This window comes from Oncorhynchus nerka, linkage group LG9b, assembly GCF_034236695.1.
Source record: "Oncorhynchus nerka isolate Pitt River linkage group LG9b, Oner_Uvic_2.0, whole genome shotgun sequence".
NCBI classification, from domain to species: domain Eukaryota; kingdom Metazoa; phylum Chordata; class Actinopteri; order Salmoniformes; family Salmonidae; genus Oncorhynchus; species Oncorhynchus nerka.
This window is the reverse complement of record NC_088424.1, coordinates 20,904,291-20,929,434: the sequence shown is the minus strand read 5'-3', so window position 1 is coordinate 20,929,434 and position 25,144 is coordinate 20,904,291. Positions and strand designations below refer to the sequence as shown.

The 25,144-nt window shown below is 41.3% G+C and overlaps 1 protein-coding gene across 1 annotated transcript; it reads left to right on the top strand.

The window, feature by feature from the left end:
• Window positions 1–934: 934 nt before the first annotated feature.
• LOC115113937 (G-protein coupled receptor 54) lies at window positions 935–19,759 on the top strand. Its single transcript, XM_029641872.2, has 5 exons — window positions 935–1,166; window positions 2,089–2,213; window positions 18,246–18,381; window positions 18,498–18,736; window positions 18,987–19,759. The coding sequence occupies exons 1-5, from the start codon at window positions 935–937 to the stop codon at window positions 19,359–19,361; spliced, it is 1,107 nt and encodes a 368-aa protein (XP_029497732.1). The 3' UTR covers window positions 19,362–19,759.
• The last annotated feature ends 5,385 nt before the right edge of the window (window positions 19,760–25,144 follow it).

Below are 25,144 nucleotides of genomic sequence, written 5' to 3'. Positions count from 1 at the left end.
GAAACATGGGTCCAACACTTTACATGTTGCGTTTATATTTTTGTTCAGTGTATATTCCGCAAGATTTTTCGTGCAGGATTCCTGTAGGGCTTTTTTTGTAAGGGAGGAGAGTATTTGTCCTCAAAAAAGAATGCATACCTCAATGCTAATTTCATGACATGACATGACATAACATGACGAAACCTGTGGTAATGCTAATTTCTATGGATGTACCTGTACATGTACAGTACAAGATCCAATTGAATTGCAGTAAAATTATATTTACTATCATTATTCACAGGTAAATGTCTGATAACAAGCTTCATATTTTTGATCTTAAGAAAATAGCATAAACATTTAGAAAGGCACTAAATTGCAGAATTGTATCTTCCAATTTAACTGTAAGTGCTGCTTATCCATGATTCAAATGCTTTTTTTGGCTGTGAATTTAACTTGATGCACGCTGAATGCATTTTCACAGAACACGTCATTTGTATTTCTTATATTTACTATGGATATGATCGATATCATATGATAAGACAGCTTCCGACTGCATTGAAAGCAGAGTGTATGAGGTACCAAACTCTGGATAGGGAAAATGTTGCTAGGAGACCTGACATCACCTATTTATTCGACAATCAGGCAGTTGCCACGTGCGTCCCTGCTCAGTATAAAGCCAACGGGATTTTGTCCTTGAGTAGAAGCAGTTTAGGAGGCAGCTGTGAGCTCAACATAAGTCTACCCTACAGTCAGACTCATTCTAACCATAGACATTCTTACCATAGACAGATCTAGGGACTCCTAAGAACACATCACCACCTGAGCCTTTATGACTCCCCAATGTTATCTGGACTGATATAATTGTCCTTTTCAGTAGTTAAAAGGGATTTATTATACACAAGTTATCACCCCAAGGCTACATTTGAAGATCTTCGACTTCTTTTCACACATCAAGATGTTCCCTCCAGACGTGTGGAATTCTACAGTCCTGATGTGGTTCAATGCGTCTGAGCTGAATGCTTCTCTGGAGAATCCGGAGGAGGGGGAGCACCCATTCCTGACGGACGCCTGGCTGGTGCCTCTCTTCTTCGCTCTCATCATGCTGGTGGGGCTCATCGGGAACTCTCTGGTAATCTATGTAATCTCCAAACACAGGCAGATGAGGACTGCCACCAACTTCTACATAGGTAAGCAAGACCAAACGTTTTCCCTCACAGTTACAAAGGTTTTTCCATTTATAATACCCTGAACATCATTATTCTTGTGGATTGTCGTGAAACTTGTTCTTTGTGTGTTACTGTCACAGTCAATGTTATGTTATGTATGTTGCCCAGATAAATAATTTATTTTCACTGTAAACTAGGACTAATGATGCCTGTATAATCATTCAGCCTTAATGACTGTATTTGTCTTTTTATGTTGATGACTGTACATTAATATTGTCGATAGTAACCTTATCCATAGTCTGGTGAATGTACCTATACAGTACTGTATACATACAGACTAAATATTAAATATAGGGATCATGTGTCTATACTAAATAATGGATCTTGTTTGACATTGGAAATGCATGTGTGGAGTGGAGACGTGATACATCAATGGAGTTCATGTAGAGATATGATGAATTAACCATGAATGTGGACAGCATTATTATCTCTGTGCTTATAAATAACAATGGCATCAACATGCATGTTTGTGTGAGTGCACGTGATGTGCGCAAATATCTGTGTGTGTGTTTGTGCGTGTGTATTTGACATGACTGACTAATATCTCCATGGGTGGCAACATTCAAGCCCAGCAGGTCCTGTCCACCTGCAGTGATAAGACTACTCCATGGCAGTGAAACAATGATATCGCTCATCATTTCAGAAAGAAATACTGCAGTACGCCCGACCCATGTGTATTTAGCTTTCTGATTTTTGTGAAATAAATTAGCTCTTTGATGCCAATATACTTGGTGACATGCCTTTGACTCTTTAACACAACGAGGTATTTATTAAAATGAATAGCTTTATGACTCAACTGTTCAAATGGTTATTTTATGTTGCAAAAGTGTGTTAATCAGTAAGAAATGAATGAGTTCCCTCCTAACTGAGCTTATTTCTACAGCTAACTTGGCTGCCACAGACATCATCTTCCTGGTGTGTTGTGTCCCGTTCACAGCCACTCTCTACCCACTTCCTGGGTGGGTATTTGGGGACTTCATGTGCAAATTTGTTGCCTTTCTACAACAGGTAAATCATTTCAATAAAACACATTGCCTCTGGTCACAAACTTCTATCAGTTTTTAATATTAGATAACAAACAGCCAAAATATATTTGCTGTGCATGCAATGATGAAATTTCTCACCATAATGTCATTTGGGTAGCATTCCCCTCGACTGGACCCCTTAGGTACTTGTCCTATTAGTCTGAATAATACTTTTTTTTTCGTCTGGTGCCAGGCTGTACTCAATTAAATTACATAACTGCAATATTGAACTTGCAGTGCAATTTCATTTACCTGGTGAGAGGTTCATGCTCATTTTTCAACATAGTGTTTTTAAATGCAATTTTAATACCAATATATGTTTTTTATTGTTTTATATTAAAGCAATCAGGTTGATAAATGAAATCAAAATGCCCGGCTTATCTGATCATCTTTATATGCTCCTACTCCATTTGGAGACAGATTGGTTAAAGGGGAATTTCACCCTGGCTTCACCACGACATATAGTCATTACTATATTTAACAACATTACGTTTTTATCATAAACATCACAATTATCCAAACCACAAGCTAGAACGAACACATTTTAATTTCACTGGTAGAATCAGGAAGTTTCGACTTCCTCCTGTGTATTTGTCTGCTCATGGTAAACCACGAAGTCATAGTAAACCGCCCGCTATAGTAGATTGGGGCAGGCCGACAAAACCCAAAAAATATGGCATTGTGTACTGACGAACAACACAGCAATCTCAGAACTTCCGTAGACCTGTTTTTCACTTACGTTTGTCATTACGCTTGTGTGGTGTTCTGTGCTCATTAAAAACGAGCGAAAATGAGTCATCTTTCACCGTGCTACCTACCAGAGATTTCCCCGGATGCTGTCAGTGGCTTGCGGCTATCGAGAATGATGGCGCGCATTACGGTGACCAAAGATTGTCAGAGGGGTTTTCAGGCTGAACTGTTGGGGAATCCATTTCGACGACAGCTGAGAAATGATGCGATACCATCGATTTTGTATTTTTTATTTCCTTCACAACAAAATGGAAGATTCTCGATAAGAGGTAACCTAATATTAACTAGCCTTGCTGGACTAGCTAAATTAGCTAGCTGACGTTACAGTGCTGTATACTATAAGACTCGGCAAGCCATCAGCTAAATCATAACGTTAGCTATCTATTTTAGTATGCGCACTGTCAATCAATTTCGCCTATGCCATGGTAGTCACTGCTAGACTGTTAACTACCTTCAGCAGAGTAAACATGTTTGTTATATCTTTGACCAACGTAAACTACATCATTTTAGCATATAAGATTAGCGCAATCGGGTAGCTATCTATTCCCCCTTGCCTGGAAACCACTCCTTTAGTAAGAATACAATTGTCGACATAGCTAACTCACTCTGTGTTGATAACGTTAGCAGTATTGAATATGTGTAATCGTCTATGGTTGGTTGTCATCTAGTCTCAGCTGGATGTACATTTTGCGGCGCCGACAGAGATGGCCGCCTCGCTTCGCGTTCCTAGGAAACTATGCAGTTTTTTTACGTGTTATTTCTTACATTAGTACCCCAGGTCATCTTAGGGTTCATTACATACAGTCGAGAAGAACTACTGAATATAAGATCAGCGTCAACTCACCATCAGTACGACCAAGAATATGTTTTCCGCGACGCGGATCCTGTGTTCTGCCTTACAAACAGGACAACGGAATGGATCGCATGCAGCGACCCAAGAAAACGACTCCGAAAAAGAGGGAAACGAGGCGGTCTTCTGGTCAGACTCCGAAAAAGGGCACATCGCGCACCACTCCCCAGCATTCTTCTTTCCAATGTCCAGTCTCTTGACAACAAGGTTGACGAAATCCGAGCAAGGGTGGCATTCCAGAGGGACATCAGAGACTGCAACGTTCTCTGCTTCACGGAAACATGGCTCACTGGAGAGACTCTATCCGATGCGGTGCAGCCAACGGGTTTCTCCACGCATCGCGCCGACAGAAACAAACATCTTTCTGGTAAGAAGAGTGGCGGGGGCGTATGCCTCATGACTAATGAGACATGGTGTGATGAAGGAAACATACAGGAACTCAAATCCTTCTGTTCACCTGATTTAGAATTCCTCACAATCAAATGTAGACCGCATTATCTTCCAAGAGAATTCTCTTCGATTATAATCACAGCCGTATATATCCCCCCCCCAAGCAGACACATCGATGGCTCTGAACTAACTTTATTTAACTCTTTGCAAACTGGAAACCATTTATCCGGAGGCTGCATTCATTGTAGCTGGGGATTTTAACAAAGCTAATCTGAAAGCAAGACTCCCTAAATTTTATCAGCATATCGATTGCGCAACCAGGGGTGGTAAAACCTTGGATCATTGTTACTCTAACTTCCGCGACGCATATAAGGCCCTGCCCCGCCCCTTTCGGAAAAGCTGACCACGACTCCATTTTGCTGATCCCTGCCTACAGGCAGAAACTAAAACAAGAGGCTCCCACGCTGAGGTCTGTCCAACGCTGGTCAGACCAAGCTGACTCCACACTCCAAGACTGCTTCCATCACGTGGACTGGGACATGTTTCGTATTGCGTCAGATAAAAATATTGACGAATACGCTGATTCGGTGTGCGGAGTTCATTAGAACGTGCGCCGAAGATGTCGTTCCCATAGCAACGATAAAAACATTCCCTAACCAGAAACCGTGGATTGATGGCAGCATTCGCGTGAAACTGAAAGCGCGAACCACTGCTTTTAATCAGGCAAGGTGACCGGAAACATGACAGAATATAAACAATGCAGCTATTCCTCCGCAAGGCTATTAAACAAGCTAAGCGTCAGTACAGAGACAAAGTGGAATCTCAATTCAATGGCTCAGACACAAGAGGCATGTGGCAGGGTCTACAGTCAATCACGGACTACAAGAAGAAACCCAGCCCAGTCACGGACCAGGATGTCTTGCTCCCAGGCAGACTAAATAACTTTTTTGCCCGCTTTGAGGACAATACAGTGCCACTGACACGGCCTGCAACGAAAACATGCGGTCTCCCTTCACTGCAGCCGAGGTGAGTAAGACATTTAAACGTGTTAACCCTCGCAAGGCTGCAGGCCCAGACGGCATCCCCAGCCGCGCCCTCAGAGCATGCGCAGACCAGCTGGCCGGTGTGTTTACGGACATATTCAATCAATCCCTATACCAGTCTGCTGTTCCCACATGCTTCAAGAGGGCCACCATTGTTCCTGTTCCCAAGAAAGCTAAGGTAACTGAGCTAAACGACTACCGCCCCGTAGCACTCACTTCCGTCATCATGAAGTGCTTTGAGAGACTAGTCAAGGACCATATCACCTCCACCCTACCTGACACCCTAGACCCACTCCAATTTGCTTACCGCCCAAATAGGTCCACAGACGATGCAATCTCAACCACACTGCACACTGCCCTAACCCACCTGGACAAGAGGAATACCTATGTGAGAATGCTGTTCATCGACTACAGCTCGGCATTCAACACCATAGTACCCTCCAAGCTCGTCATCAAGCTCGAGACCCTGGGTCTTGACCCCGCCCTGTGCAACTGGGTACTGGACTTCCTGACGACTTCCCCCAGGTGGTGAGGGTAGGCAACAACATCTCCCCGCTGATCCTCAACACGGGGGCCCCACAAGGGTGCGTTCTGAGCCCTCTCCTGTACTCCCTGTTCACCCACGACTGCGTGGCCACGCACGCCTCCAACTCAATCATCAAGTTTGCGGTAGTGGAGAGGTAGTGGAGTAGTGGAGAGGGTAGCAAGTTTTAAGTTCCTCGGCATACACATCACAGACAAACTGAATTGGTCCACTCACACTGACAGCGTTGTGAAGAAGGCGCAGCAGCGCCTCTTCAACCTCAGGAGGCTGAAGAAATTTGGCTTGTCACCAAAAGCACTCACAAACTTCTACAGATGCACAATCGAGAGCATCCTGGCGGGCTGTATCACCGCCTGGTACGGCAACTGCTCCGCCCTCAACCGTAAGGCTCTCCAGAGGGTAGTGAGGTCTGCACAACGCATCACCGGGGGCAAACTACCTGCCCTCCAGGACACCTACACCACCCGATGTTACAGGAAGGCCATAAAGATCATCAAGGACATCAACCACCCGAACCACTGCCTGTTCACCCCGCTATCATCCAGAAGGCGAGGTCAGTACATGTGCATCAAAGCTGGGACCGAGAGACTGAAAAACAGCTTCTATCTCAAGGCCATCAGACTGTTAAACAGCCACCACTAACATTGAGTGGCTGCTGCCAACACACTGTCATTGACACTGACCCAATTCCAGCCACTTTAATAATGGGAATTGATGGGAAATGATGTAAATATATCACTAGCCACTTTAAACAATGCTACCTTATATAATGTTACTTACCCTACATTATTCATCTCATATGCATACGTATATACTGTACTCTACATCATCGACTGCATCCTTATGTAATACATGTATCACTAGCCACTTTAACTATGCCACTTTGTTTACTTTGTCTACATACTCATCTCATATGTATATACTGTACTCGATACCATCTACTGTATGCTGCTCTGTACCATCACTCATTCATATATCCTTATGTACATATTCTTTATCCCCTTACACTGTGTATAAGACAGTAGTTTTGGAATTGTTAGTTAGATTACTTGTTGGTTATCACTGCATTGTCGGAACTAGAAGCACAAGCATTTCGCTACACTCGCATTAACATCTGCTAACCATGTGTATGTGACAAATAAAATTTGATTTGATTTGAACATTGAAATGTCCATGTTCGGTTACGTAAACTAGCCAGGCTAATAGAGATCAGTACAATTAGTGGGGTGGTTAAATTGTGTATTGTTGTGCATTTTGTTGTAGGTGGTACAAGAATCGGCTTCCAACCCCAACTCTGCAGGTGAAGGCAAGTTGGCAAAAATATTTACAAGCTGACGACTAAGAGAGCTCAATTTAAAGTACACATGGTATTAACAAGAATTGGGTAGTTTTTGTTTTGTTTGTGTTATGGGGTTACAGGTGGTTAAAGGTAACCAGAGGACCACAGAGTACCTTCCAGACCATGCAATTAATAATATTTTATTATTTTTACCTTTTTAACTAGGCAAGTCGGTCCTCTGGCAGTCTCTATGGGGGTGCCACAGGGTTCAATTCTCGGGCTGACTCTTTTCTCTGTATATATCAATGATGTTGCTCTTGCTGCGGGCGATTCCCTGATCCACCTCTACGCAGACGACACCATTCTATATACTTCCGGCCCGTCCTTGGACACTGTGCTATCTAACCTCCAAACGAGCTTCTATGCCATACAACACTCCTTCCGTGGCCTCCAACTGCTCTTAAACGCTAGTAAAACCAAATGCATGCTTTTCAACCGTTCGCTGCCTGCACCCGCACGCCTGACCAGCATCACCACCCTGGATGGTTCCGACCTTGAATATGTGGACATCTATAAGTACCTAGGTGTCTGGCTAGACTGTAAACTCTCCTTCCAGACTCCTATCAAACATCTCCAATCGAAAATCAAATCAAAAGTCTGCTTTCTATTCCGCAACAAAGCCTTCTTCACTCACGCCGCCAAACTTACCCTAGTAAAACTGACTATCCTACCGATCCTCGACTTCGGCGATGTCATCTACAAAATTGCTTCCAACACTCTACTCAGCAAACTGGATGCAGTTTATCACAGTGCCGTCCGTTTTGTCACTAAAGCACCTTATACCACCCACCACTGCGACTTGTATGCTCTAGTCGGCTGGCCCTCGCTACATATTCGTCGCCAGACCCACTGGCTCCAGGTCATCTACAAGTCCATGCTAGGTAAAGCTCCGCCTTATCTCAGTTCACTGGTCACGATGGCAACACCCATCCGTAGCACGCGCTCCAGCAGGTGTATCTCACTGATCATCCCTAAAGCCAACACCTCATTTGGTCGCCTTTCGTTCCAGTTCTCTGCTGCCTGTGACTGGAACGAATTGCAAAAGTCGCTGAAGTTGGAGACTTATCTCCCTCACCAACTTCAAACATCTGCTATCTGAGCAGCTAACCGATCGCTGCAGCTGTACATAGTCTATCGGTAAATAGCCCACCCATTTTTACCTACCTCATCCCCATACTGTTTTTATTTATTTACTTTTCTGCACTTTTGCACGCCAATATAGAGATATACCTGTACTACCTGTACATAACCATCTGATCATTTATCACTCTGCAAAATTTTAATTATTCGCCTACCTCATGCCTTTTGCACACAATGTATATAGACTCCCTTTTTTTCTACTGTGTTATTGACTTGTTAATTGTTTACTCCATGTGTATCTTTGTGTTGTCTATTCACACTGCTATGCTTTATCTAGGCCAGGTCGCAGTTGCAAATGAGAACTTGTTCTCAACTAGCCTACCTGGTTAAATAAAGGTGAAATAAAATTAAAATAAAAAAGAACACATTCTTATTTACAATGACGGCCTACTGGAGAACAGTGGGGTAACTGCCTTGTTCAAGGGCAGAACAGATGTTTACCTTGTCAGCTTGGGCGATCCAATCTTGCAACCTTACAGTTAACTAGTCCAACGCAATAACGACCTGCCTCTCTCGGTCTCCACACTGCCTGTTACGCGAATGCAGTAAGCCAAGGTAAGTTGCTAGCTAGCATTAAACTTATCTTATAAAAAAACAATCATAATCACTAGTTGACTACACATGGTTGATGATATTACTAGATATTATCTAGCGTGTCCTGCGTTGCATATAATCTGACTGAGCATACAGGTATCTAAGTATCTGACTGAGCGGTGGTAGGCAGGCGCGTAAACATTCATTCAAACAGCACTTTCGTGTGTTTTGCCAGCAGCTCTTCGTTGTGCGTCAAGCATTGCACTGTTTATGACTTCAAGCCTATCAACTCCCGAGATGAGGCTGGTGTAACCGATGTGAAATGGCTAGCTAGTTAGCTCGCGCTAATAGCGTTTCAAACGCCACTCGCTCTGAGCCTGTGGTTGTTTCCCTTGCTCTGCATGGGTAACGCTGCTTCGAGTGTGGCTGTTGTCGATGTGTTCCTGGTTCGAGCCCAGGGAGGAGCGAGGAGAGGGACGGAAGCTATACTGTTACACTGGCAATACTAAAGTGCCTATAAGAACATCCAATAGTCAAAGGTTAATGAAATACAAATGGTATAGAGGGAAATAGTCCTATAATTCCTAAAATAACTACAACCTAAAACTTCTTACCTGGGAATATTGAAGACTCATGTTAAAAGGAACCACCAGCTTTCATATGTTCTCATGTTCTGAGCAAGGAACATAAACGTTAGCTTTCTTACATAGCACATATTGCACTTTTACTTACTTCTCCAACACTTTGTTTTTGCATTATTTAAACCAAATTGAACGTTTCATTATTTACTTGAGGCTAAATAGATTTTATTGATGTATTATATTAAGTTAAAATAAGTGTTCATTCAGTATGGTTGTAATTGTCATTATTACAAATAAATAAATATTGGCCTTTTTGGTCCTCCAATAATCGGTATCGGCGTTGAAAAATCATAATCGGTCGACCTCTAATCTGGAGTTATTCTATGGTGCCCTGCTGAAGCATAACCCCCAAAGTGTTGTCATTTTGAGTACACAAGCATGAGGGAGCAGACACACCTTAAGGTTATGGAGCACAACAAGATTTTGGGACAGCAACCAGCAAGGGACACTGAAAGGTATAAAATCAAGACTACAACAGTAATAACACAACCACTTCATTCTTCTCTCAGCAGGTTCTCAAAACACAGTACACAGACATGTCTACAAAAAGCCCCTGCAAAGGGTTACTATTGACCAGAATGATATGTCAATGGGCTGGGGGATGATTACAAACAGTACTTCTAGATGAGGAAGGGGTTTTTGGTTTTGCAGGGTGGTGCTTAGACCATCGTTTCCTAAACTTGGTCCTGGGGATCCCAAGGGGTGCATGTTTTGGTTGTTGCCTTAGCAATACACAAGTGATTAAAATAATGAAATCTTCATCAAGCTTTGGTTATTTTAATCAGCTGTGTCATGCTATGGTAAAACCAAAGTGTACACTCCTTTGGGTTCCCAGGACTGAGTTTGGAAATGCTGACATAGAAAGTAAATGTATTGTTGTGTTTTAGCGATTGAGGTGCCATTTCTCCTCAAACTCCCTATGTAAGAATTGCCCTCCTAAGACTTTTCACACATTCTTTAGCCCCCCAGCCCATTCACTTGGTTGACTGATCTTTCCTCTCAAAAGCAGCTCCCAATGTTCCCTCATTGGCCCTTAACAATACGCTAGCCGGTCCCATTTGGTTGACACCTTTACCAACAAAGGCGTGTTACCCTACGTCCCTTCCAAAAATATAAAATGCTAACATCACAACCATGCCTTGACAGGAGACTTGCAGTACCAGCAAATATTCTGCAAGAGGACCAAACATGTGTTTAAGAAGCCCTCCGCCATTTTCGTCAGAGTCTTATCCAGCTGACCGTTCACCGCAGACAGGACAAGACCATTCGCCATAAGCACAGAGTCTCAGCTTCCCCAGCCCACCATGCTGAACACCACTGCCAGTGTACCGAAGCCAGATAAAGGACAATGGCTGCGTTTACACAGGTAGCCCAATTCTGATATTTTTTTCCATTGTTATTTTGACTAATCAGATCAGTTCTGAAAAGGCCAATTATTGGGAAGAATATCCGAATTGGTCTGCCTTTGTAAATGCAGTTTGTGTGGCGCAGCATAAGACCATGTAGAACCACTAGAAAATAAATATGGATATTTTATATCAGTCTTCTAAATTTGTCTGCCTTTATTGATTCACAGAAGATATTTATATAAGCTGTACAGGGCTCTATAACCTAAAATTTGCTTGGCATCCAGATATGTCAAAATCAAAAATACAGGGTAGTGTACACTATTTAATGCTACTGGGTATTCAACAGCAATGTTATATGGTAAATGTAACATCCATTTTTTTTTATTAACAGTGTGGCACAGTTCAGTGCAGGAGTGGCTTCGGGACAAGTCTCTAAATGTCCTTGAGTGGCCCAGCCAGAGCCTGGACTTGAACCCAATCCAATATCTCTGTAAGAGACCTGAAAATAGCTGTGCAGCAATGCTACCCATCCAACCTGACAGTGCTTGACAGGATCTGCAGAGAATGGGGGGAAAACTCCCCAAAATACAGGTGTGCCATGCTTGTACCATCATACCCAAGAAGACCCTATGCTGTAATTGCTGCCAAAGGTGCTTCAACAAAGTACTGAGTAAAGGATCTTTAATACTTATGTAAATGTGATATTTCTGTTAGTTTTTTGTAAATTAGCAACAAAAAAAAAATAAACTGTTTGCTTTGTCATGGGATATTGAGGTGGGAAAAACGATTGAATTCATTTTAGCATAAGGCTGTAACAAAATGTGGAAAAAGTCGAGGGGTCTGAATACTTTGCAGAGGAACTGTAGATATGGGTACTGGTAGTCGTTTACCCAACTTAGCTAGCTACCTAGCTAAATTAGCAAGCATAAAAATAATTGTATTTCCCCCACCACTGTAACACAATAGTATGTTAGCCAGCAAAAATTAGCCAGTGGGCTAACTTTATTAATTAGGCACCATATCGGTCTTCTGCCCTCTTGGTCCTGGCATCGGCTGTAGCTGAGCTTCTAACATTAGCAAAGTCCAACTCTTTGTCTCGAATCCTTTTCGCTATATTCCGGTTGAAACGTATGGTTGAATGTCACCATGTAGCTGATATAAACTATCAAAATAAAGTCCCACACTCCATGTGTAATCTCCCAGCAATTTAATGGGTATTAACCAATGTTTCAGCATCACTGTGCCTTCTTCAGGGTCACCCAGGGTCAACCTGAAGAAGGCTCAGTGATGCTGAAATGTTGGTAAATACCCATTAAATTGCTGGGAGATTACACATGGAGTGGGCGACTTTCTTTATTTTGATAGTTTGTTCGCTGTTAGTCAGCACCTCCACACAAACTATTATTCTGAGTGTGCGCCAGCTCATGTTTTTTTAATCTACCATGTAGCTGATACACAAGTTGTAGTCCTTCAGAGACTGGAAAAATATATTGTATATTTAGCAATGAATCGCTAAAAGATGTCCAATAGCTCTATCAAACAAGGACAACCATATGTACACGCACAAATGTATAGTGCGATCAGTATAACATAAGACTGGTTGGTTATGAATCATGACTTGATTTGGGCAAGTGAATAATGAATCACTGTCTATATAAAGAATGTCCTTTCTCCATTAAAAAAAAATTGAGACAAACAGTCCAGACTTCTTGCGGTTATCCACAGTTTCAAACGGGTTTGCATGATTAAAACTAATCTGTTGGATTGTCAAATTACTAAAGTTCCGAGCATAGATGGACAGAGACACCTATCCTAGGATCCAATCTCAGCTGTCAGTGTAGAGTGTTTAATTTTCACCACAGTACAGAGTATTGCTCTTTTATAGACACAGAAGTCTGTCAAAAACACAGTACAAAAGTGAAGGTGCAAAAATGCAATGATGAGCAAGGTAGAAGAGAGGTTTTAGCAGCATTGTCAGTCAGACCTCTCTTCATCACATGAACCGTCATCAGCCACCAGGGGGTTCCTGTGAGCTTTGTCAATCCCAAACATCTCATTAAACCAGGGCTTTCACTGAATGACCTTGGCTTTACAAGTCAGCAAGCCACAGGATGTTATCAACACATTTCATTGTGTTGAACTGAACTATATTGAACCAGGGACATTCCATTGGAAATATATCTGAAATGTCTCAATTTAAGGAGTGTGAAACATAATGTGTCTGTGGGTATCTTGAAAGGCGCAAATAAATATTATTATGTGAAGGTTTGAAAATCATGACTAATGCTCAAAAAAAATTATACATAGACTATCAAATCTTATTAGTCACATGCGCTGAATACAACAGGTGTAACCTTACCGTAAAAATGCTTACTTACAAGCCCTTAACCATCAATGCAGTTCAAGAAGTAGAGTTAAGAAACTATTTACTAAATAAACAAGAAAAGGACACAACAATAACGAGGCTATATACAGGGGGTCAATGTGCAAGGGTACAGGTTAGTCGAGGTAATTTGTAAAGTGAGAGAGAACAGTCTATGACTTGGGGGACTTGAGTCTTTGACCATTTTTTGGGGCCTTCCTCTGACACCGTCCTAGTATATAGGTCCTGGATGTCAGGAAGCTTCACCCCAGTGAGGTACTGGGCACTACGGTCAGATGCCGAGCAGTTGCCATACCAGTGTAACCGGTGTGAAATGGTTAGCGGGGTGCACGCTAATAGCATTTCAATCGGTGAGGTCACTCGCTCTGAGACCTTGAAGTAGTTGTTTCCCTTGCTCTGCGAGGGCTGTGGCTTTTGTGGAGCGATAGTTAACGATGCCTTGTGGGAGGCAGTTGTTGATGTGTGCAGTGGGTTTTTGGTTTGAGCCCAGGTAGGGGCGAGGAGAGGGACGGAAGCAAAACTGTTACACCAAGGCAGTGATGCAACTGGTCAGGATGCTCTCAATTTGTACAGCTGTAGAACTTTTTGAGGATCTGGGGACCCATGCCAAATCTTTTCAGTCTCCTGAGTTCTTTGTTAAGCTTTTTCTTAGTTATCAAAAGGACCAGCTCTCTCCATGATGTATATTTTTGGCAGTCTAATCGATAATTTACTCCCCCACAAATGCTAATATCCCCGCTGCTGTACACCCACATAAAAAATTACTATAGTATACTGCGGTATAAATACACTGAACAAAAATATAAACGCAATATGCAATAATTTCTAAAATGTTGGAGTTAAGAGTTCATATAAAGAAATCAGTAAATTTACAGTGCCTTGCGAAAGTATTCGGCCCCCTTGAACTTTGCGACCTTTTGCCATATTTCAGGCTTCAAACATAAAGATATAAAACTGTATTTTTTTTGTGAAGAATCAACAACAAGTGGGACACAATCATGAAGTGGAACGACATTTATTGGATATTTCAAACTTTTTTAACAAATCAAAAACTGAAAAATTGGGCGTGCAAAATTATTCAGCCCCTTTACTTTCAGTGCAGCAAACTCTCTCCAGAAGTTCAGTGAGGATCTCTGAATGATCCAATGTTGACCTAAATGACTAATGATGATAAATACAATCCACCTGTGTGTAATCAAGTCTCCGTATAAATGCACCTGCACTGTGATAGTCTCAGAGGTCCGTTAAAAGCGCAGAGAGCATCATGAAGAACAAGGAACACACCAGGCAGGTCCGAGATACTGTTGTGAAAAAGTTTAAAGCCGGATTTGGATACAAAAAGATTTCCCAAGCTTTAAACATCCCAAGGAGCACTGTGCAAGCGATAATATTGAAATGGAAGGAGTATCAGACCAGTGCAAATCTACCAAGACCTGGCCGTCCCTCTAAACTTTCAGCTCATACAAGGAGAAGACTGATCAGAGATGCAGCCAAGAGGCCCATGATCACTCTGGATGAACTGCAGAGATCTACAGCTGAGGTGGGAGACTCTGTCCATAGGACAACAATCAGTCGTATATTGCACAAATCTGGCCTTTATGGAAGAGTGGCAAGAAGAAAGCCATTTCTTAAAGATATCCATAAAAAGTGTTGTTTAAAGTTTGCCACAAGCCACCTGGGAGACACACCAAACATGTGGAAGAAGGTGCTCTGGTCAGATGAAACCAAAATTGAACTTTTTGGCAACAATGCAAAACGTTATGTTTGGCGTAAAAGCAACACAGCTAATCACCTGAACACACCATCCCCACTGTCAAACATGGTGGTGGCAGCATCATGGTTTGGGCCTGCTTTTCTTCAGCAGGGACAGGGAAGATGGTTAAAATTGATGGGAAGATGGATGGAGCCAAATACAGGACCATTCTGGAAGAAAACCTGATGAAGTCTGCAAAAGACCTGAGACTGGGACGGAGATTTGTCTTCCAACAAGACAATGATCCAAAACATAAAGCAAAATCTACAATGGAATGGTTCAAAAATAAACATATCCAGGTGTTAGAATGGCCAAGTCAAAGTCCAGACCTGAATCCAATCGAGAATCTGTGGAAAGAACTGAAAACTGCTGTTCACAAATGCTCTCCATCCAACCTCACTGAGCTCGAGCTGTTTTGCAAGGAGGAATGGGAAAAAATTTCAGTCTCTCGATGTGCAAAACTGAGAGACATACCCCAAGCGACTTACAGCTGTAATCACAGCAAAAGGTGGCGCTACAAAGTATTAACTTAAGGGGGCTGAATAATTTTGCACGCCCAATTTTTCATTTTTTGTTTGTTAAAAAAGTTTGAAATATCCAATAAATGTCGTTCCACTTCATGATTGTGTCCCACTTGTTGTTGATTCTTCACAAAAAATACAGTTTTATATCTTTATGTTTGAAGCCTGAAATGTGGCAAAAGGTCGCAAAGTTCAAGGGGGCCGAATACTTTCGCAAGGCACTGTAAATAAATTCAGTAGGCCCAAATCTATGGATTTCACATAAATGAGATTTACAGATATGATAGGGGCGTGGATCAGATAGGGGCGTGGATCATAAAACCAGTCAGTATCTGGTGTGACCACCATTTGCCTCATGCAGTGTGACACGTCTCATAGAGTTGATCAGGCTGTTGATTGTGGCCTGTGGAATGTTGTCCCACTCCTCTTCAATGGCTGTGTGAAGTTGCTGGACATTGGGGGGGAACTGTAACACGCTGGCGTACATGTCGATCCAGAGCATCCAAAACATGCTAAATGGGTGAGTAAGGAGGCCATGGCAAAACTGGGACATTTTCAGCTTCCAGGAATTGTGTACAGATCCTTGCGACATGGGGCCATGCATTGTCATGCTGAAACATGAGGTGATGGTGGAGGATGAATGGCACAACAAAGGATTTTGTCATGGTATCTCTGCATTCAAATTGACATTGATAAACTGCGATTGTGTTTGTTGTCTGTAGTTTATGCCTGCCCATACCATAACCCCACCGCCACCATGGGGCACTCTGTTCACAACATTGATGTTAGCAAACCACACACACACACACACACATCTGCCATCTGCTCGGTACAGTTGAAATCGGGATTAATCTGTGAAGAACAGCTTGCCAGTGGCCATCGAAGGTGAACTTGCCCACTGAAGTTGGTTACGACGCCGAACTGCAGTCAGGTCAAGACCCTATTGAAGGACTATCCCTCAGATGAGCTCCCTGAGACGGTGTCTGACAATTTGTACAGAAATGATTTGGTTGTGCAAACCCACAGTTTCATCAACTGTCCGGGTGGCTGGTCTCAAGCCGGATGTGGAGGTCCTGGGCTGGTGTGGTTACACCTGGTCTGCGATTGTGAGGCCGGTTGGACGTACTGCCAAATTTGTTAAAATGACATTGGAGGTTGCTTATGGTAGAGAAATTAACGTTAAATTCTTTGGCAAAAACTGGTGGATATTCCTGCAGTCAGTACGCTCACTCAAAACTTGAGACATCTGTGACATTGTGTTGTGTGACAAAACTACACATTTTAGAGTGGCCTTTTATTGTCCCCAGCACAAGGTGCATCTGTGTAATGGTCGTGCTGTTTAATCAGCTTCTGAATATGCCACACCTGTCAGGTGGATGGATTATCTAGGCAAAGGAGAAATTCTCACTGACAGGGATGTAAACATTTGTGCACAACATTTTTTAGAAATAAGCTTTTTGTGCATAATATCGAACATTTCTGGAATCTTTTATTTCAGCTTATGAAACAAAGGACCAATACTTTACATGTTGTGTTTATATTTTTGTTCAGTCTAATATAATATTCACTGTAGTGTTTTTGCAGTGAATACTGTAATATTTACTGTAGTACACTCTAGTCTTTACAGTTAACTATAGAATAAATGCAGTAGTAAAATAACTAGTATATACTATGGTAATTCATGTAATGTTTTTGCGGATTGTATTATACTGTTGTATTTACTGTAGTGTTTTTGCAGACTAGTATTCTGTAGTATTTACTGTAGTGATTTTAGATATTACTGATGTATTTCCTACAGTGTTTTTGTTTTATCATCTTTGACATGCAATTGGAGGCGTTCTCCTTGAGGAAACCTACTGGAGAAATGTTCCATAACCTGTAGGTAGGGAGGTAAGACTAGGGTCTGAACAGATAGTTCAGAGCTTTTGCTCTTTTCTATAATCTGTAGAGAACACTATATATGGTCTATATTTGGCATGTAGGTTTCTCACTTATGGGTGGCACGAATTGGGATATGGGGTTAGGGGAATGGTGCAGTGTATATGCAAAGGAAATACTTTTTTTGTGGGCAGTGTGTAAGTGGAAGGTACGTGGGAGGATGAATTAATGCAAACGTTTTTGAAACCATTTTAATATCAGTTGGAATTCTTTGCTGTTTTGTGTTAATATGTTGATTGTAAATGTATTTTATTTTTATTTTTCAACCCACATGCAGTGGTTCTCTTTGTTCAGGAGGCTAATGTATTCTGACCCTACATTATGATAAGTGTAGGGCACTTCTCTTCGGATCAAAGATGAACACCGGAACAGGCCCCCTTTTGCTCTTCAATGAAAGACAAGGGCGCTAGATAGATCAAGTACTGTAGTTACACTGAACTAGGTCACAACTCCCACTCTGAGTGATGTGTAACAACAATACATTGTTTAGAACCTGCTTATCTGTTAACACAGATTGTCACCGACCCTCGAAGGCATCATGCAACCATTTAAGTTTTATTATGGGGAACTGATGTCCAAATAAAAAATTATTTGATTAATTCTGTGTGAAAGAAACTATATTGTTTGTACTTTTATCCTATACATTCATAAAATAATGTGAATGACACTTAACCGAGGAGGATGAGTTAATAATGATTTGAGATGCATTTCTTCGTAAAGTAAAATGTTCTCATTATATGCTCATCATTTTCATTACTTCCCAGTGTGAGGGCAGGCAGATGTAAAATACTTGTTTCACCTGCAAACAGCCAAGATTATTTTGTTACTTTCTTTTCTCAGGTGACTGTTCAAGCCACCTGCATTACACTCACTGCTATGAGTGGGGACCGCTGCTATGTCACAGTCTACCCCCTGAAGTCCTTACGCCATCGCACTACACGAGTCGCCATGATAGTTAGCATCTGCATATGGATCGGTAAGTCAGATGCTATCCTACCTGAACTTATAGCAAACCATGGATTTTTGGTTCAACGCATTGTGAACACTAACATTTTCTACAAAATTCAACTAATGAAATGTTGTTTTTTAAAGGTTCCTTCATTCTATCCACCCCGATTTTCATGTACCAGAGAATTGAGGAGGGCTACTGGTATGGACCAAGACACTACTGCATGGAGAGGTTTCCCTCAAAGACCCAGGAGAGGGCATTCATCCTGTACCAGTTCATAGCTGCCTACCTACTACCTGTCATCACCATCTCCTTCTGCTACACACTCATGCTGAAGAGGGTGGGCCAGCCGTCAGTGGAACCAGTAGACAATAATTACCAGGTATGGAAAGAACATTACTTTCTTTGGGTGTTCCTTTATGACAGTTTACAACTTTAATAGGTGCACTCCTTTGTCAAGGTTACACAATGAAAGCATGAGTTCATATTTGGATCCCTTCCAATTTTCAGGTATTCTACAGTATGTTCATATAGACCCTTAGCCTGTGGCCATGATTTGAACTATATACAGTTTAGGTCATTTCTAAGCCCATCACAGTGGTAGTGAGATAACGTCAACATTTCTACCACAGGTCCACCTGTTGTCTGAGAGGACTGTCACTCTGAGGAGTAAGATCTCCAAGATGGTGGTGGTGATTGTCCTGCTATTCACCATCTGCTGGGGGCCTATACAGCTCTTCGCCCTGTTCCAGTCCTTCTACCCCAACTACAGGGTCAACTACGCCACCTATAAGATCAAGACCTGGGCTAACTGCATGTCCTACGCTAACTCCTCCATCAACCCAATCGTTTACGGCTTCATGGGAGCCAGTTTCCGCAAGTCTTTCAAGAAGACTTTCCCCTTCCTGTTCAAACACAAAGTGAGAGACAGCAGTGTCATGTCGCGCGTGGCTAATGCAGAAATCAAGTTAGTTGCTGCAGAGGAAGGCAACAACGATGGGAAATGAAATGAGCCATGGTCAGAGTGAGCTTCCGGGGGACAGAACTGCTGGAGATTCAGTTCACTGTGCACACAAACAAACATACACATGACAGACTGCTGTGAATGCACACTGCTCAACATAGCCTGCTGTGAAATCACACTGTTCTGAAGGCAAACACCTGGTGGAACCAGCATTTTAAAATGGCACTCGATGTGTTTGTTTGCAATTCAACAAAATCTGACTGATCCTGCTCTGTTCTGATATTACAGACTTGAAAGGACATTAAAGGGCCCGAACAGTCATTCTGGTTCCCATATAAAATAACAACACCCATAATATTTTTTCCTGATAAAAATGCTCAAATTTCTCTCGTCAAACCAGGAAGTCTGAAAAGACATACTGAATGGAGCTAGTAGGCTGAGTGGGCGGGGAGCTCACCTTGACTGACTGTTCTTTGAAAAAGTCTAGCAACATGGATGCAGTGACATTATCTCAAGCATATTTGCTCAAACATCATTGAAATTGCATGCAACTTCCAATCATGTCATACATCACATCATGGTGTCATTCCTGCTCCCTCCCTCCAGTGCTCGACGTCGCCGGTCAACAAACCACCGGACCTGGCAACTCACATTGCGTACACCTGGCAACCACACACCTGCTCATCATTTGCTCCTTGATTACTCCCCCTTTATTTAGCTCTCACTTGTCATCAGTCATTAGGTGGTATTGTTCTCTCGCACGGTCAGTATGTGGCTTATGTTTGTTATTGTTTACAATTGTATTATTAAACTCACCTCCTGCCTCACGCTGTATACGTTACACATGGTTAACCAAATGATTTGTGTATCCAACTGTTTGGTTATTGTAACAGCATCAATATAGACAAAATGTTGGCTGTATAATTTAACTAGCTAGCCCAAATTGAATTGTCAGCACTGTTTATCAAGCTAGCTAGCTAGTTCATCTTGGACATTTTCAGTTGAATCTGTACAGGGTGAGGTCTGGGTAACTTTCATTATATATACAGTCTGTGCAAACATTTTGGGTAGGTGTGAAAATGCTGTAAAGTAAGAATGCTTAAAAAAAAATAAACATATTAATAGATTATATTTATCAATTAACTAAACGCAAAGTGAGTGAATAAATCAAATACATATTTGGTGTGACCACCCTTTTCCTTCAAAACAGCATCAATTCTTCTAGGTACAGTTACACAAAGTCAGGGAGTTTGTAGGCATATTGTCAGGTGTTTGATTAAACAATCATACCAACAATTATACCAAACCGGTGCTAATAATCATCAATTAAATATGTACGTTGAAATACAATCATTAACTGAAACAGAAACAGCTGTGTAGGAGGAATAAAACTGGATGAGGAACAGCCAAACTCAGTTAACAAGGTGAGGTTGCTGAAGACAGTTTACTGTCAAAAGTCATACACCATGGCAAGACTAAGCACAGTAACAAGACACAAGGTAGTTATACTGCATCAGCAAGGTCAGCAAGGTCATTTTCCTCTGACCGCAACGTGTCTTTGTTTGAATTGCGGCTCGAAACATTGTACTTTTCTGGCACCATTTTGGCATTGAGTTGAAAAGGGAATAAGGGATTTAGAAAGGAGTGAAGACAAATAGAACTAAGGTCCTTGGAAACTAGGGAAAACTGAACAGATTGAGATTGAATTCTGTACATAAAGATTTTTATATTTTCCTTACTGCATATACACTTGAATGCAGTTTAGTCCCTGTGAAAATATGTAATGTCTTTAGGCATTTCACATGTCTGTACATTTAGTTTTGGTTATCACGCCACGTAAGTGTTTTAAAAAAGCCTTTCTTGTAGACTTGCCTTACAGTATTTATTACACAGGTATATTGATCTTACCCTAAGGTCTATGACTCATGTAATGTTCACTGTCTTGCTAATGCCTGTAGGCCTCAGGGTTTGGCTCAGTTTGGAATTGAATTGAGAATGCCTCAAATTCCAATTAAATTCTTGAATTTGAATTGAACTAGGAAACAGGATCCAAAATAGCAATTAAAAATTGAATTAATGACATTTAATGAATTTAAATTCTATATTAGGTAGTCTATTCAAATATACATATTGTCCATAAAACATCAAACATATTGTTATACACATGCATATAAAATATTGTTGAAACAATTGATTTTCAGGACAAACTCTTAAAATTAATGATCAAGGAAAACAAAACCTGTATGCCAATATTCTGTTATTACATTTCATTAATCACTTTTTAAAAAGTTGACTCGGAGACCTTAAAAAATAAGCCAAATAAATTAAATGGTTTGGTGGAAATATAATTGGCTATTTTAAGCAATACGGTTAAAATAGTATTTGAACATTGTTTCCAGTGAAAAATTATACATTCATGGAATCTGGAAGTGTGACCTGTCAGATTCAATGAAACTGAGAGGAATTTCTTTGAATTGCACAGAATTAAATTCTACTTCCTGTCACTCAAACTTAAATTCTACATCCTGTGGGGTGTGGCCATTTCAATTTGAATTTAAACTCATGAGTTGAAGTCAATTCTGAAATGAGCCCAACAATGATGTGTACAGTACTGTGGATTTAACCACTGTTTTTGATTATATATGTATTTTTTGCCTTTTTTTGGTGTAACCAGAAATGTGAAAAGCACTTATCGTTGCATTTGCTACTAACATTACAGTAAGCTGTCCAGCAAATGCAAACATACAGAATATAATGTACTGTAGCTTTAACACTGCTACTTGTTCATTCGTTTCCCTGTCTTGCAACTTTACGTACACTCTGTACATAATACAATTAGGAAAATGTATGTGTGATTTCTGTGTTATTTGACTTAATGCATTAAAGAGGACCAATGAAAGCTTTCCTGGGGGCTTTTATAACCTACCCATTATCTTACTGTATGTGGTTGGATTTATTTAACCACCTCTTCAAAACCATTCAAAGGAGATCTGTACTGAACCATTACAGTTGAGAGAACCTGCACATACGACTGAAATGGCAACCCAACAAAATGGCAACCATTAAACCATGTGACAGAAAAGGTCACATCTTTCTGCTTGACCTGACTACCTTGATAGCATATTATTAGTTGTGTGTGTATATATATATATATATATATATATATATACACTACCGTTCGAAAGTTTGGGGTCACTTAGAAATGTCCTTGTTTATGTTTTTTGTCCATTAAAATAACATCAAATTGACCAGAAATACAGTGTAGACATTGTTATTGTTTTAAATTACTATTGTAGCTGGAAACGGCTGATTTGTTAATGTAATATCTACATAGGCGTACAGAGGCCCATTATCAGCATCCATCACTCCTGTGTTCCAATCGCACGTTCTGTTAGCTAATCCCAGTTTATCATTTTAAAAGGCTAATTGATCATTAGAAAACCCTTTTGCAATTACGTTAGCACAGCTGAAAACTGTTGTCCTGATTAAAGAAGCAATAAAACTGGCCTTCTTTAGACTAGTTGTGTATCTGGAGCATCAGCATTTGTGGGTTTGATTACAGGCTCAAAATGTCCAGAAACAAAGTACTTTCTTCTGAAACTCGTCAGTCTATTCTTGCTCTGAGAAATGAAGGCTAATAAATGCGAGAAATTGCCAAGAAACCTCTCGTACAATGCTGTGTACTACTCCCTGCACAGAACAGCCCAAACTGGCTCTAACCAGAATAGAAAGAGGAGTGGGAGGCCCCAGTGCACAACTGAGCAAGAGGACATGTACATTAGAGTGTCTAGTTTGAGAAACAGACACCTCACAAGTCCTCAACTAGCAGCTTCATTAAACAGTACCCACAAAACACCAGTCTCAACGTCAACAGTGAAGAGGCAACTCTGGGATGCTGGCCTTCTAGGCAGAGTTGCAACAAAAAAGCCATATCTCAGACTGGCCAATAAAAATAAAAACTTAAGATGGGAAAAATAACACAGACACTGGACAGAGGAACTCTTGGATTCCAAGTGTATCAGTCAATCAGCCAATCAATCAGTCACTCACAATCTTAATTCCAACCCTCAGATGCCCGTAGACTAACCCATCTTTCCCAGTACATTTCCATTTTATTACGGTATTTCCTTTTGCAATACATTATTTTATTTGACATATTATTGTTATGCGATTGTTTTGGCAAGTACCACGATGGGCCCTATCATTGATAGGCAGAATATTCGTTATACTGTTCAGTAACTTTATATCATATAGTAGGTAAACCATACTGTCTGAAAGGTTCACAGTAAGACAGCTCACCAATATCTCATGACACAAGGAAGGAAAGGAGCTGTCTGCTTTGTGATCAGCCCACTATCATTCAACAGGGAGACACGTTTTCCTTTCTTCTTTGTAAGCAGAGAAAACGTTCAAACTAGGATTATGCGCTCTCCCTACTTGCTCGCACAAGTTCTCAGCATTCTTTCAGGCTGACAGACAGACAAATAACACATTTTAATTTCTCTGGCTTTGGGTTTGGATGCCTAACTCTCTCACTGTTGGGCTACTCCCAACACAACACTACCGTCCGGTATTGTTCTCATGAAACAGGAAATGTGCACGCCACACCGCTCAGGTCATAACACACTGGGCATGCACACTGTGAGACAGATAGAAGACTTGACAGATAAGCCATCTTTCGCCACCCAGGGTGTCATCCAATCCGGACGATAGTGGTAGCGTGCAGGGTCATGGAACTTATCTCTGTGTGGCAGCACAGTGAGAGAAACAGCAGAGCAGCTTTAGCCAAGTACGATGCTGAGAATCATCCCCTTCAGCTGGTCGTTGGGGAAATATAATTTCCCATAGGAAATTAAACTAAGGGTTTGGAACTGTAACAAGAGGAATAGTGGGAATGGGTGGAGAATAGCCGTCTCTTGTAGGATCACAATACTGAGGGAAGCAGTGTTGTGGTCAGACACCCATTCAATAGCCAGTAGCCTAAGTGAGATTGATTGGAGATGCATATTTGATGTCAAACTGTGACAGTTATTCTACTCCCTGCTAATGATGCATGGTAAACTGATAGTATCACAGTATAATTTCCACCCATACTGTAGCATTCCAGCTTCACTGTGTGTGTTCTGCAGCAATGCAAATACAGAGACACTCCAGTAATTAAAGTTAACACTGCCAGAGTAATGCAAGTGGGAAGATGAAACTTTTGTTGATGACAACTGTTGTGTTCATGGCTCAAAATGATGACTTCCGCAGGGAAAATATTGATCCTGTTTCTATGGGGACACCACAGAAAATATTTTTTCAAAATACATTTGTGGATGGACAAACAGTGTGCCTGTTTTCAGGCAAACAAATGTCAACACACTCATGTACTCAGCCATCTAAGTAGACAATAAATGGTTCAAAGTGTACCATGAAATGAAACAATGCTAACAGGAGTCAGAGACAATAGCCATTTTGAGCACAACTGCTAATAAACTTCCTGGTTTTGTGTCTCGACGATTCCCCAGAACTCTATTGCATACCTACTATAAGTAAGCTGAGAGTATTGTAGGAACAATGGCAGATACACCTGAGATTGTGATTGTAAACTATGGATTGACCTATTCAACTCTGGACATTATGGCATTTCTCAGGAGCCTTTGTAGCTACCCAGCTAGCAGATTTGGTTCCTTGGATGTAGTAGGAACATATGTTTTTGGTTTCCTATTGGTCCTGGGAACAAAGCCATCACTTTGGTGAAAATATTGCTTGTTCCCGGAATGTTAGATTTTAGGTTGCACGGCGCTTCTGAGAACGTTTTACGTTCCCTGAAAATGTTCCAGG

What these genes read in the sequence shown, in the direction of transcription:
- LOC115113937 (XM_029641872.2), top strand. Translation starts at nt 935, where the DNA reads ATGTTCCCTCCAGACGTGTGGAATTCTACAGTCCTGATGTGGTTCAAT. An exon ending in TTGTTGCCTTTCTACAACAG is followed by an intron (nt 2,214 to 18,245) that starts GTAAATCATTTC and finishes TTCTTTTCTCAG; the next exon opens with GTGACTGTTCAAGCCACCTG. An exon ending in TAGCATCTGCATATGGATCG is followed by an intron (nt 18,382 to 18,497) that starts GTAAGTCAGATG and finishes TGTTTTTTAAAG; the next exon opens with GTTCCTTCATTCTATCCACC.